Below are 14789 nucleotides of genomic sequence, written 5' to 3'. Positions count from 1 at the left end.
ACCAGGTTTGGTGTGGGGAGTGGGAGTGAGCTGACATTTGAACTTCATATGGGGCAGCAGCAGGAAGAAGAGGGGAAGCTAGGCCAGGGCTGGTCTCTACTCACAGGGTATTTTCTGCCTTGTTGATAAGTAGGTACATCTCATAGAACTTGCCCTGGGGAATAGCTCCATTGGGCACCAGCAGGCTGACTCCTAGTGGAGAGAGGAAGGGCATCAGGGCAGGGCAGGAGAAAGTTGAGGAGCTGAGAAGAACAGGGTTAGGGCTTGGCTCCAGCTGATGCATAAAGAGAAAGACTCTTTCTCTGGGGGTCTTGTCTTGGACCACAGCTGGCCTGTTCAGGAACACAGGGGTCTTTCAACATTTCTATAGGGTTGGAAGATCTGGTGTTGGCCCCATTCCTGGTTTAAGTCAGGGTTCTGGGAGGTGCCAATGGCTAGTTTTAAAATGTGCATGGGCATCCCTGCCCTTCTAGGTACTAGAAGACCATTCTCTAATGTTGTTGGGAATTGTAAGGTTAACAGAGAAATTGGGGCTTCCAGAGTGGCTGGCTGGTCCTGGGCTCTTGTGCCCTAATGAGACCATGCTGAGCCTATGTTCTTCTGTCTAGCCTCTCTCTGCCTCTCAGTGATGGGATCAGGAAGCCCTGTCTTTACTGGGTGGGTCCCACGGCTACCCAGAGGGGCATGCTGAGGCCAGGCTGATTGACAGAGCAGAAGCCTACCTGTGCCGGGGATGCTCAGCCTTCCTCCCAGACAGCCAAATGTGCCACTGACACTACTTCCTGGGTCTCTGGGCAGACCCAGGTGCTGCTGGGAGCCAAGGCTGGCACTGCGCAGATGTAGGAAGTGGGTGTCTCGGGGGTAATCGCCTGGATATGTGCCAGGCGGCAGGACCCCCAGCAGGTCAGCCCCCTCTGGCAGGCCAGGCACTGAGCTGGTGGTATTAGAATTGTAGACTTTGATCTTGAGGCTGGGCAGGGGGTCCAGCAAGGGCGAGGTGGTCATGGGGATCTTGTCAGCTGAGTCCTGCAGGGCGTACACAGGCCCACGGTAGACGCCAGCACTGGCTGTCAAGTCAGGAGGCACAGATGGGTGCAAGAGCTGTGGGTTACCTGCAGAGGTGAAGGGTGACAGTCAGCGCTCCTTGCTATAGGGCTGGAGACCCCCCCAGCCCTCCTGACCCACTTATGTCCAGCTGCAAAAGGCTCAATTACCAAAGCCACAGAAGGCTTTGGGCAAACTGGAGAGCCCTCCTCGAGGGGAAAAAGGAGCCCTGTGCCCTTCTGTCCCTACCCACCATCCCTTTGTGTCCTTACCGGGTCTGGCAGTCTTGAAGTTGATGGGGTGGAAGCCACCAGTGAGGGCCGCGGAGGAGTCAGTGATGTCGTTGTCAAAGTCTCGGCAATTGCGACGATACACCACCACCCCCACAGCCATGAGGATTGCCACCACCACAAAGACGGCCACCACCACGCCTGCATACAGTGCCACGTCCCCAGAGGTCTCCAGGACTGCAGGGACAGGAGGGCTACGTCAGCTATCACTTACTATTCTTTCCTGTGGTTATTATTTGAGGTGTGCTGGGGGTGGACCCCAGGGCTCTGCGCATGCTAAGCAAGCACTCTTACCACTGAGCCAAACCCTCAACCCCAGAGCTGAGACTAGACTACAGAACATCACTCCAAGCCTGCAGCCATTGCCACAGGACCACAGGTCCTGGCTCCCTGAAATCTTGCTAAGTAGACACTTTGAGCTGGGGGAGGAGGAAGTGGAGATGACACGTAAGGTAATGAGTGGATAGAGAGGTCGTGAACAGGCGGGCGGAGGATAGGAATGGGGCTACAACCCCACTACCCCACAGGAGGCTTCCAGTGAAAATAACTACCTATGGCTAGGCAGGAAAGGGTCAAGGTCCAAGGCTATAATAGAATTCTCTGTGGATGTTCTGTGCTGTCCTGTATGTAGCCACCAGTTCTGTGTGTCTCCTAAACAACTAAAAGGCGTGGCTGGGGCAACTGAGGAGTTGTATTTGTAAGTGTATTGAGTTTTAATTAAGTTAAATAAGAGTTAAATTAAGTTTAAATAAGAGGCTATAATACTGGTTAGTTCAGAGACAGTAAGATGACTGCTCTTCTCCCTTGTTTCTTTTGGGAGTTCTGGGAAGCTCTTGTCTACCCTCTCCTGCCCTAGGAGCTCTGAGAGAAACAGGCTTGCTCTCTCTGTCTAGGTCTTCCACTTCCTTGGATGGGTCAGCCTGAGTCTCAGCATGGATAGCTATGGCTCCCTAACCTGGATGTCTGTCTTCTCAGTTCTGAAGGCTGCCAGTCCTTCCATCTGTCCCTGGGGCTCTCTGGAGGACCCTGGAACCCAAGAGCTGACAGAGAAGCTCCCTCCCCTATCTCCTAGGGCTGGGCTTCTGGAAGCTCTGCCCTGGCAGACAGTAGGCTTGGTTGTGCATATTAACATCCAGTCACACTGGGGGCCCCCTTGCCTGGTGATTAATGGTCTCCAATCAGTCACCAGCCTGCCCCCCGCCAGTGAGCTGGGCAGAGGGCCTCAATGCTGATTTTGATTCCGGAATTATTTGGAAATTGTGCTTTAATTACCACGGCCAATCTGCTGAAGAGGCCTTATTACTTTGATATTACTGAAGCAGAAATTTGGCCCCTAGGGGCTGGAGGACAAGCCTCTTGAGAGCTGACATAGAGCAGTAAGCATTGCAGATGTCTTGGGAGACAAGGCCCATCTGCAGGGTATATGGGGGAGGTTGTCTAGTGTGGGACACTAGGGTAACCAGAAGTGGCAATGTCCCCTGACTCTGTCCCAGACAGAAAGGCCTAATGTTAAAAACGAACTTTGGTCACAAAACTATTTAGGTTCAACTCCATCTTGGTCTTGGCTCACTCCTTGGGCAAGTCCTCTCTTTCCCTGAGACTCTATTTCTTGCTGTGTAATGGGTTAAGGGGTGACCTAGGCCCTTTCTCAGCAGAAAGGGTCCTATCAGCCTTCCACAATAGCAGTATGGGGCACAGGGAAAGGATGGGGTGCATCGGGGAACTGGAAGAGGATCCATCACTATCAGTCCCTACCCTTTGCCCCACCCCCAGGAAAGGACAGCTATGAAATGGGACTTACGGTGGCTTTTAGGATCGCTTAGAGTTCTCTTATCTGTTGAGGGAAATAAAGGGAAGACAATGACACAGATGGCACAGAAGGTGATGGAGACCAGGTGAGATGAGATGGCTGATGTGGGGTTGTGGCGGGGCCTTCACCTGGCTCCAGAATCCCCACCCCCTAAGGCTACACGTGCCCGAGGACTCACTCTGCATGCACAGCCCATCTGTGCAGTTCTTGGAGTCAAGCAGTGTCCCACTGCAGTCACGGCCTCCATTCTGGGGCGGGGGTGCCATGCACTCACGGCTGCGCCAGTGTGCACATTCTGTGCTGCAGGCTGACCACTTGCTCCACTCTGTCCATGCTCCATCCACTGCAGGGGCATACAGTTAGAGTGTAGAGTACTGCAATGCACGTGGTACACACACCATAGCAGGGAGGAGGGGCCCAGGCCACCTGTGGGTTACTTCAGAAAAACCCACACATGTCCAGGCACCTCCACACCCATGAGCAGTCAGATGTCCCCAGGGGACAAGGAACACAGATATGCCTGAGGGCGCTGGCACAGACAGTATAGAAAGATACAAATCCAGGGTAAAACAAACCATACTGTCACACAGGCACAACGAATAGGATAGAATGGCTGTATGGGTAAGGACAGAGGGACAGAGGAGACACACAAAGGGAAAACAACGAAAAGGAGACTATTAACAAGACTAGGATCTGGGGACAAGGTGCACCCTGACAGTTATGTGCAGAAGGCACTAGGACCTTGGCAGCTCAAACACAAGTTGGAGGTGTGAAAGAAGAGCCTGCCCCTAGGAAGCAGCTCAGAGCTTCCACCTCTCAGCAGCCCTGGGCAGAAGCAGAAGTTAGAAGACAATGCACCCAGGCCAGTCTGTGCAGCTGAATGAGGGCCTCGTATGAGCCCCTATCTGTGCCATAGAAATGGTGTCCAGACTCAGCACACAGCACACAGAAGGAAGGGGCTGGGCATGAGCAGGGTACCACCTGGCCAGCTCACCTACCTGGACACACAGTGGTACAGGCAGTCTTTTGGAAGGCCTGTCCCTCACAGAAGGCACCCCCATTGAGTGGGGCAGGGTTGGTACAAGTCCGTGTGCGCTTCTGCCAGCCACGGCCACAGCGGTTGGAGCAGGGTGACCACTCTGCCCAGCTGGACCAGCCACCATTCACTGTGGGGATGAAAGACACCACCTGATTGGCCTGGTTCTGAGAATTCCTGGTCCCGAGAATTCCTGGTCCCAAGGCCACTGCCACTCTGCTAAGGCCATCTCATCCGTAGAGCTAGGAACCCCAACACCAGCAGACACCCAAGAGCACCTGAGCTCTCTGACTCCTCCCTGATCTGTCATGCAGAGACAAATGGAAGGGCAAAGAGTCCAATGCTTACCCAGGGTCACCCAGTGTGATATGGGGGCCCTAGCATGGGACCTGGGACTGGATCCCAGGATAGCAGTCTTTTTACAACATTCTACAATCACCTCATCTATGGCCCAAAGAAACAGCAGAGCAATGTGCAGCATTGTGCTTCCTGGAGGAGTGGGGAGAATCTTCACTCTGCTTGGACTGACTGTCCCTAAGTCTGGGTATCAGCTTGTACTGTCCCCTAGGTCTGGGTATCTGCCCAGAACAATTTAGACAATTCCCTAGAAGTAGGGAATCTCCTGTCTGGGGATCTTGGAGTGCCTGACTTGACCACCTATTTTTCCATGTGACTTAGATTGCTCCATCTTGCCCTCTATCTGCCACACCTCCCCACTGTTCAGGGGTCCTGCCAGCCTCCTGGATAGGGTGGGGTGGGACATGGAACCCCCTCCTCTCTTCCAGCCCTAGTAAGCATCCACACCATAGACAATGACGGTGGCTGTGGTGCTCCGGCGCTTGGCCACAATGTTTTTGGCCACACAGGTATAGTTGGCTGTGTCAGACAGGCGGGCCTGCCGAATGATGAGGTTGTGGTCGATGGTGAGCAGGAAGTTGGTGTCCTGGGTGGGGTCGATGATGTCCTCATTCTTCAGCCATTCCACCTAAGGAGGAGGGTAAAGGCAGTGAGGACTCAGGATGGCCTGTCTGCACAGAGGGCAGGGGCCTTGCAGATGCGGGAGGGGTCTGAGCAGGAACAGAACATTATTCCTACCTGGACCTTACCAGCTTGGTAGTTTGGAGAGCAGATTTATCAGCCAGGGCCTCATTTTACCAACTCTAAGATGAAAAACTAAATAGTGCTTACCCCCAGGGCCATGGTAAGGGTGACATCCATGGCTCAGGTGTTAGCTGGCAGTAATCCTCCATCATTAACCTCAAAAACCAGTTCCAGGCCGGGAGTTTGGCTTAGTAGTTAAAGTGCTTGCCTAGCATGCACGAAGACCTGGGTTCGATTCCTTGGTACCACATACTTAGAAAAATCCAGAAGTGGTGCTGAGGCTCAAGTGGTAGAGCTCTAGCCTTGAGAAAGTCCAAGGACAGTGCTCAAGCCCTGAGCTCAAGCACAGGACTGGCAAAAACAAAAAAACAAACAAACAAAAACAGTTCCAGCAGTGAAAAAACAAAAACAAAAAACAGTTCCAGCAGTGGTTGCTCCCTGGGTTCAAACCTTGGTGACCAGTTTCCCGCCCCAGTGATGTTTCCCAGTCATAAAGGGTGATTTATCCCACAGGGCTGCCATGGGCATTAGTGTGCCTCGCTTGCCCGGGAATCCAACAGGTGGCAAAGTACTGGTGGCACCCACTGTGTAACACTCACCTCTGCCACAGGCACGCCCTCAGGCGGGCGGCACTGCAAGAGAACCTCATGATCCAGGGGTACTTCCTTGGCCAGAGGCTCCTGGTCAAAGTTCTTGCGAAGGTCTGGGGAGAAAATGAGAACGGAAATGGCTGTTGTGGACACTAGGGGGCAGTGTACTCCAAGGGAACTGTTCATGGACACACCTGCCTTTACCTGGTGTGGTTTCTCTTCTCACCTGCTGTCTCTCTGACTCTGGGGTCCCAGCTACAGAGTGGCCCAGCATGCAAGTGGAACCTAGTTTCTTTTTTATAGATGAAGACCACCAGAAATGCTGGCAGTAGCGCCTGCATGTCCCCTGTCTCTATAGTGGACACTGCACCAATGGGAAAAGGCAAGGGTGGGAGGGAGAAGGGCTGGGGGATCAGGGTGGCGTACAGGCAATGCGGACGTAGGCCCGGCGACTTTTGGTGGTGCCCGCGGAGCTCCAGGCGACGCATTGGCACCAGTAATCCTCCAGTCCAAAGAGCTCCTCCACCTGCTGCCGTGACACCTCAATCTGGACCTCTCGCACCCGTAAGCCTGGGAGGGGAAGAAGGGTGCTTTCAGGGAGGGGCAGGAGGAGAGGTGACATGGAACAGTTCACTTCCTTCCGTTTTGAGCCAGGCTGGCTCTTCCACTCTTCTGTCCATCCTTTGAGCCCTTCCAGTGCAGCAGCATAGCTTGGGACAGCATGCCTCATGAAGTTCTCACCGGTAACTGTGGCCTGCAAGTCCCAGTGACGGCTGTGCTGCTAGGCACACAAGGCCACCAGCCTTAGACACTGGGTTACTGTTGTCTCCATTAGCTGCACATAGTGACAGAGGTCCCATGGGCCACTCCTCAGCAATGCCTCAGCCACCTTGCCCTACACCCAGGTCCTCCCTGGTGCCTGGTGTGGCCCTAGGGCACAGAGAAGGTGATCATGGGTAGGACAGGAACAATGGTGTGAATCCCAGTCCTGGTATACCGGGAGCTCAAGAAGCCTCCTTGCTCATCTCAGCATCTCCCCTCCTTGTTGCTACGGTGAGAGGTTTCCCTCGGTGGGCTGATGGGAGAGAGAAGTAAGGACTGGTTGTGGGAGAAAGAGAAAGCAGAGAAAACCCAAAAGATGTGGTGTTTGTGGGAGGCCTGTGGGATCTGGGCTCTCTGCCCAGTTGTACACATGCCCACTTTGCTCCATCCACACTGGGACCCTCTGCTAACCAAGGGAAAGGCCTGGGGCTCAGAGACACTGTGTGTCTTTCCTAAAGCCATAGAACAGAGTGAGACTGTGAGGAGGCTGGGCTTGTTACAAGGAGGTTTTTTTCCTTTTCCTTCTCTTTTTTCCGTCTAAAATATGTCAGCTGTGGCTGACTTTGAACTCAAGAGCCTGCTGCCTCCATCTTTTGGTTGCTGGGATTATAGGTATATATCACCATGCTTGGCTGGGGGTTTTGTTTTTGTATTTTAGAAGTTCCTGTTTCTTCTTTTTAGATTTTGGGTAAGGATGGGACTCCAAGTCTATGTTAAAAATTATTTTAAAATTGTGGGATGAGGCAAACACAACATATAACATGCCTGAGCCATTCTCAAGTAGACAGTTGAATGGTGCTACATACATTTGAGTAAGCCTAGATGGGTCTGATAATCCAGGCTTTTCATGGCAAAATAGAACTCAAAGGGGAGAGAAGGAAGGACAGGGTGAGAGAGGTCAAGAAACAGAAAGACAAGATGCAAAAAAGGGGGAAGGAGTGAGACAGAGGGACCAAGAAAGAAAACAATCAAGGAAAAAAAAAAACAATCAAGGAAAACCTGGTAAAAGAAAAACAGAAAATATGGAAGGCGGCTAGGGCTTAGAGCAGTCCCCAGTCTGGGCATGGCTGGTGACACACAGCCCCGGCTGAGCCCTAGGGAGATGTAGGGAGCCACTCTTCCTATATCTGGGTACCAGAACCATTTGAATGAAAGGGGCAGCCCCTCTTTTGGTCCCCAGGTTTCAGTCACTCATGGTTTGAGCTACAGTCCAGCATCATTTGAATCATTGTTTAAATGGAGAGTTTCTTTAAGGGCCAATACGATGCTCCAAAATGCTCAGATTTTGGAACAATTGAACTTCATATTTTGGATTCAAGATGCTCAATTAGTAAAGTCTATACAAACTTCAAGTCTGAAAAACACTGCACTCTGAAACACATCTGGTTCCAAGCATATTGCTACTTACAGTAGTCTTTTTTGTTGTTGTTTCCAAAATAATTTATTTCAGTAAAGGAAATGCATCATCATTGTCGATGGAAACAGTACGGCTCTATACAAACACAAAAGGATCTACAAGGATAAGATGGTGTGAAATCTGGGTTTGGTGTCTATGGGGTTGTGAGGCAGAGGCTGCTTCCCTTTGATAAGCTGGTATTTGGTTGCTACGCGGGGAGGCAGGGCGACTGACTCTGGAAGGAGCGGAAGGATGGAGAAACCCAGAGACAAGGGCTCCACAGGGATGTGATGCTGTGGCAATGGTCACCCATAGCTAAGCTGGGACTAGAGGCCAGTGCTCAGAAAAGCTCTGATAAACCCCACAAGGGAAACTGAGGCTCAGATGAGCATCCCACCTGTGTGACACCAACACAGAGCCCACAGCTGAACCAGGCACAGGGCTATTGGGCCCCTACACCTGCCTCTGGTCTGTGGTGGCCTAGAGGGGCCTTACCAGTGGCTTTGTCCAGGCCCTCCTGCGTGATGTGGTCGTTTTGGCTGACCCATTCGCCATTGCATTTGAAGTAGATCTGCGTGGCAGGGAAGGCATGGCAGCGCAGCTCCACAGGCTTATTCTTTACGATGTAGGCATCCTGTGGCTCCTGCAGGAAGTGGGGCAGTGGATCTGCTGGCACGGAGGGGAAGGAGTCTGGCAGCACCACGCCACCCGAGTCAGAGCCTGTGGAAGAGGATGGACACCCGTAAATCACAGGCTGGGGACCTGGGACACCTTTTGCCCATCCTGGAAACCTGCTGTGGAGAGCTCCCAACAACACACTCCAACATATGGGTGAGGTCTGAAACAACGGAAGCCTCGGTTTCCCCATCTTGCCCTGATTTAAAGAAACTGAGTTTTAGGGCTTGTTCATCCTGGGATGCTGCTCTTCACAAGGGGAGAAGCCAGCCAGGCCTAGAATGGTGTGTCCAATTACCAGAGCAAGGACACCCTGGGGACCTCTCAGTGTCCCCTGATCTGGCCCTGCCTGACCTCATTCCCAGCTCCCTCCACACACAGCTGGTCAGCTCTGCCTAGAATCCTCCACTGGCTTTTTGCCACAAGACTGCCAATGTGGAGGCCGCCATGGGGCATGAGGCGCACTGAGGGTGGGCAGTGGTGGTAGGCCTGGGCTCCCCACCACAGTGCCTCACCTCCTGGGGGCTCTCCCCATGTTCTGGCAGCCTTTTCCAGGTCCACACCCTTGGCAGGAGGAGTGAGGAAACTTCTGGGAACAGGGAGATGAGTCTGTCCCTGTGGTAATCTCCTCCCCAGGGGCAATGGAACACCCGTGTCCCTGGAAAGAACAGACACCTCAGGAGGTGAGACAAACAGGAAGGGAGGAAACCAGGCCAGGCAGGCGATTGGTTTACAGCTCACTTAGGAAAATTGGCTTTCCATCACCAGAGGCAGAACAATCAGATGGCTGGGGATGAGCGGCAGGGAAGCTTGTCCTCTGCTTCTTTAGTGGCAGTTAGCAGAGGGAAGAAGCTGAGGAGGGGGCAACCACCTGTGTGGGCCCTTCCCACGAGTCCAGTGCCATCTCAGCAACCTGGTCCCAAGAAGCCCAAATAGGGACTATGCCCTTGTTCTCTAGTGCAAGAGACTATGGGGCCCCAAGGTAGCAAAAGGGCCTGGGCATCTAGTTCCCCAAGAGCAGAATGAATAGCACCTTGCCAACTGAGGTGGCTTCCTGGTGTGTGTGTGTGCAGGGAAGGCTGCAGACAGGACGTGAGCCCAGCCTGTGTCTTGCTCCTCATTATGAGGAGGGCAGGGAGGACAGCAGGGGGAGAGTCCTTCACCCCTCTTCCCTTCTCTGGGTTGCTTTGAGGAGGACATAAAGGCCCAGAGGGCACAGAGTAAGCAGCAAATGCTGTGCTCAAATACCAGCCAATGATCTGCAAGGACAAGGGATCATGTCTTCAATACTTTAGTAGGCTAACTTACCTAATTCTTGCAACAGTGCTATAATGTTATGTTCTATTAGTCCCTGCTTTCCAGATAAGGAAACTGAGGGTCTGAGAGTTAGTGTAAGCACACTGCCCTAAGACCACTTAGCTAAGAAAAAAGAGAAGCAAGTTCTGAAGCTAAGAAGCAAGCCTTGCACACTTGGGATGTCTGTAGGCCTTCCACCCCATAGTGGACTTAGAAGTGGACACAGAAGCTCTTCGCAATAGCAGAACCCTAGCAGCACCTGACACTGGCCAGGACTCTCATCAAAGAGCCTGCAAATCTGGGGCTGGTGTTTTCATCTCACAGTTGAGGAAACTGAAGGCCAACCAAATGGGGCCCGTGACATGTCTGAGGCCTCTGTGTCAGGGGGCAGCTAACCCAGAACTGCCACTGAGGATCTTCAGGGCAGGCCAGTTTCCTACCTCTGTCCCCCTCTGTAGCAGGAGACAATCTAACTGTACTGCCTGGGGAGGGGATGCGGGGAAGAGACACCATAATGAGAGGACCACAGTCCCCCAGATGCTGGACCCTGAAGCCTGAGGTAGTCACTGTGCCCACCCCAGGGCAGCCGGTGCATACAACAGAGCCAGCCAGGCTCCTGGCCACTGCCCACCTCAGCTCTAGCTCTCCCTGTGGCCACTGTCTGCGGAGGTCAGCAGGGCCATGCTTGGTTAGACATATACAACACTTGGGATATAAGCAGTCCCTCTGTACCCCAGGGAGCCCTTAGGGGAATGAGGTAGACTGATCTTCCTCTAGGGTACACAGCACATGCTCACTCAACCTTCTAGGCCCTACAGACTGTATTTACCACTTATGCCACCCATTTATGAACCAGGCAAAGCCATAGCCACAACAAACAGTAGATACCATCTGTGCAGCTGCCTGGCTGGCCTACCCAGGCAGGAACAAGGCTGAATGTCCCATCAGTGCCTCTTTATGTTGATCCTGGATGATCTGTGTCCCCATATTCCAGGCAGATGCTTCAGGAGACCCAAGAAGTAGAAACAAAAGCCACTCGAGGTTTCTTCACAGAGGGACTGGACTTCAAGGACGTGCTAGCAAGCACATAGTAGGTGTTCAGTGGACACTATAAATATAGACTCAACCCTGGCTGGGCTCTAGGGGACAATGGAGGCTCAGTTGGTAGACTGGATTGGAGCAGGCCCTGTAGCATCAGCCTCCAAATGTTGGGGGGGGGTCCTCCTGCTTGGTCCTATTCAGAAGAATCTCCATTCTCTCCGTGTATCCAGTAATAGTTTTAGACAGAGCTGCCCAAACTTTTCTGGTTCTTTTAATATCTCAGTGGTATTTTTATGTTATTTCAAGCTCCTAAAAGAATTCCCAATAGTTAAGAATACATTACATAGTTAGATCCAAATAACTCCGTAAGTATTTATATCTTAGAAATTTACTAGCCACTTGGAAAAACTCCTTGGCATAAATTTAAATAAAAAAATTAAAACTCCATTTGTAAAGAGAATCATAATAAACAACTAACAGGGACATGTGTTCTGGTTGGATACTGCACAACTCTTCAAATCATGTAATCAGTGGACACAGCCATTGATTCCGTTATTTGCAACCCAGTTCTCCCAAGGGCCCAGATCCCAGCTTTTGCAAAGTTATAGTGCTAACTAAAGAGAATCGAGTGCTGGAATGTTTGAAACTGAGCTACCTTGGCTAGTGGTTGACATAGTATTTTGAAGGTAATAAACACCCAACTTAACACACACCTGGGGAGCTAGGTGTTATGACTGTCCCTATGCAACAAATGGGGAAACTGAGGCCAACACTGTTAAAGTAATTGGCACAGGGCTGTAGAGCCAGTGAGTAGCAGAGATGGGAATAAGCTTAAGTCATGCAAGATTAGCCTGCCTTCTGGAAGTTGGCATCCATGGGTTCCAGCTGCTACAACCAATAAGTCATTTAGGCCCAAGCTTCAGAGATGTAAGTCATTTTTAAAGCTGTACATGAAGGTCAGACACCCACACATAAGGTAGAAAAGAGGACATTTATCTGAAGATGTAGCTACAGGGCAGTGAACCCCAGACAGCCACAGAAGACTGGAGTCCTGCTTCCTGGGGAATTGTACTGCTGGGTGGCCTCTCTCCCAGATAACCTTGGAGGCCTCCGCTACAAAATATGTCAGGTCAATCTCTCCAGCCTGCTCTGGCACTAACAGATCCTATATGTGAAAATGTCCTGATCAGTCCTTCCTCCTCTCTCTCTCTCTCTCTCTTCCTCCCTCCCTCCCTCTTCTCTTCCTCCCTCCTTCCCTCTCTCCCTCTCTCTCTCTCTCTCTCTCTGGCCAGTCCTGGGGCTTGAACTCAGGGCTGTCCCTAAGCTCCTTTTTTTGCTCAAGGCTAGTAGTCTACCACTTGAGCCACAGCACCACTTACAGCTTTGTCTGTTTATATGGTACTAAGGAATGTAACCCAGGGCTTCATGCATGTACGCAAGCACTCTTCCACTAAGACATATCCCCAGCCCTCTTATTTTGTTTATAGATACTGGAGTGGGAACTCAGGGCCTGCTGCTAGCTAGGCAGAGTCTCTCACCTGAGCCATACTCTCAGCTTCTTTTTTGCTTTAGTTTTTTTTTTTTAAGTAGAGTCTCTTGGTTTCAAGTCACTTTTCCTTTAGAAAGCAAATATGCCTAAAGTACGTACAATCATCTTTCCAGCATAGCATCGGTAAGTCTGGTCACTCCTTACCCCAACTCCATAGTGGTAAGGAAGGGTTCAGGTGGCAAGGTTGAGCCAAAGAGGCTGAGGAGTCATCTGATACTGAGTACTCTTAGCCATGCCCCTGCCAACCACGTGAGGCCTTTGTTCAAAATGTCTGCCCCTGTGGGTGTCACTCAACTGTCACTGCTCCCTGTGCACAGTCTCCACGGAGGTTACTTAAAGGCTAGCTAGGCTAGCTCCTCTCATTCCTCCCACCAGCTCCTCTGCCAACTGTATCCTACGTACTTCCATGGACTGGGACCTCACTACTGCCTTTCAGCCAGGCTCTCCTGTGGCGAGACCCAACAGTTCCCCGAGTTGCAATTTGCTGTCTGAGGTCCAGATACCGCCACAGTTCTAACTTCTGGGGTCATACCCCACAATGCGCCTCCCCTTCTCCCACGGTAGCCTCTGGGATTGCAGCCCATCCACCCCATCATAGGGACATGTTCCATTTTGCTCGCAGCCACATGACATGCAGATGTGGTGGCCAGGTAGGCCTGGTGAGAACCAATGTAAGTTGAGGTCTGTAGATGTGGCCCAAGTGGTGGTAGTTTGATGATATGCACAAGGCCATGGATTCAATTCTAAGCAGCACACACACATACACACAACAGATAAACAAATGACAGGTAGATAAGAAGAGATGACAGAAAGGGAGGACAAATGTGTGTATGTGTGTGGGAGGAAGAGAAAGGGGGGGAGAAAAAGGAAGACAGATGATAGAGATGATAGATACAGATAAACAGCAGGAGTGTGCAGGCTGCAGGCCAGGATGGCTCTAGACACAGGCTTAAGAAGTGCTCAAATCTAAGCCAGTAGAACAAGTAGAAGGCAGTGGGTCAGCTGTGACACAATGTGAAGAACTGTGTTCCATCCTGAGAGGAGGAAATAGTCCAAGCATTCCCTACCTAAGACACGAGGCTTGATAAATTGCAGCCCAGACCAGCCTTGAACTCTTGATCCTCCTGCCTCAGTCTCCTGAGTGCTGGGATTACAGGGATATAAGACTATGCCGGGCTCTCATTCCTGAGTAGGAGGCTCTCACTGTGCCTAGGAGTGACTGAGGAAGTTCTGGCTTTCTTCCTGGTGGTGACTTTGACCCCAGGCCTCCAGGCTGAATGACCCTGTAGAACCAACCACAGGTTCTATAAGTACATCTTACACAAACGGATCTTGGAAAGGTATTTTACCATTTGGGGCTTGTTTCCCTACTTACAAAAGGAGAGAAAATAGCAATTGCTGTCCTCTCAACTTGGGGATGTTGTTATGAGGGTCAACAGACAAATGAGAAGCAAATGTGCAACCGGAAGTTAGAGCATATAGGACCTGTTTTCTAGCTGTGCTGTGTAGGGAGCCCACACACCCCACACTGGCAGGCTCCTGGGCATATTACCTGGGCCTCTGCAGGCCAGAAGCAAAGTGTGGATGTTGACAGGGAGAAGTTTCTTACCAGCTAGAAAGAGTGACTACCATAATATCACAATAAATTAGCAACTCAGCCAGATCTGAGCCCAGTTTGGATTCCAGGCTAAGAAAGTAAGACTGGAGGCTCAGAAAGAAGCATAAATGGCAGGACAGTGGACACAGTCTATTTCCCATACTGTAATTGGCGGGGGGGGGGTGGAGGAGAGGAGAGATCACTGCCATTCTTCTCAGCTGGGTCCATTGACCCTGTGGCCTGGGGGTGGAGACCTCAGCTAGGCTGCAGTGGTATGCTAGGAGGGTCTTGATACCTCCCCACCCACTGCTTCTGTCCTGGGGGTCTGGAACCCAGGCTCAGCCTGGATTTGAGGCAGAGCATGGCTATGTGCCTCCAGATCTGGTTGGCACTGGATGGAGAGGGAAAGGGATGGACAGAGGGTGCAGGCAGTAACACCCCATGCTGGGCACATTTATCATCAGCAGTTCCAGTTGTTCCCCAGGCCCTGGACCCTGGCTAATTCTTGCCAGACTTGACCTCCCGCGGCATGGAAAATCTCT

The 14789-nt window shown here is 51.6% G+C and overlaps 1 protein-coding gene across 2 annotated transcripts in view; it reads right to left on the bottom strand.

Annotated features, from left to right (window-relative positions):
* Positions 1-14789, bottom strand: part of Unc5b (unc-5 netrin receptor B) — a 73606-nt gene that overhangs the window by 7852 nt on the left and 50965 nt on the right. Inside the window, exons 2-11 of one of the 2 annotated variants that reach the window (XM_090346497.1) lie at positions 8585-8809; positions 6298-6441; positions 5881-5984; positions 4985-5165; positions 4143-4310; positions 3323-3487; positions 3136-3168; positions 1317-1511; positions 723-1112; positions 105-192 (exon numbers count right to left, since the gene is read on the bottom strand). In XM_090346497.1, coding sequence (XP_090202623.1) covers positions 105-192; positions 723-1112; positions 1317-1511; positions 3136-3168; positions 3323-3487; positions 4143-4310; positions 4985-5165; positions 5881-5984; positions 6298-6441; positions 8585-8809 — 1693 coding nt within the window. The remainder of the gene's footprint in view (positions 1-104; positions 193-722; positions 1113-1316; positions 1512-3135; positions 3169-3322; positions 3488-4142; positions 4311-4984; positions 5166-5880; positions 5985-6297; positions 6442-8584; positions 8810-14789) is intronic. The other variant, XM_090346498.1, reaches the window with a different exon arrangement.

Source organism: Megascapheus bottae, chromosome 15 (assembly GCF_031878675.1).
Source record: "Megascapheus bottae isolate mThoBot1 chromosome 15, mThoBot2.hap1, whole genome shotgun sequence".
NCBI classification, from domain to species: Eukaryota; Metazoa; Chordata; class Mammalia; order Rodentia; family Geomyidae; genus Megascapheus; species Megascapheus bottae.
Note: the sequence above shows the minus strand (reverse complement) of the source record. Positions and strands in the feature narration are given on the sequence as shown.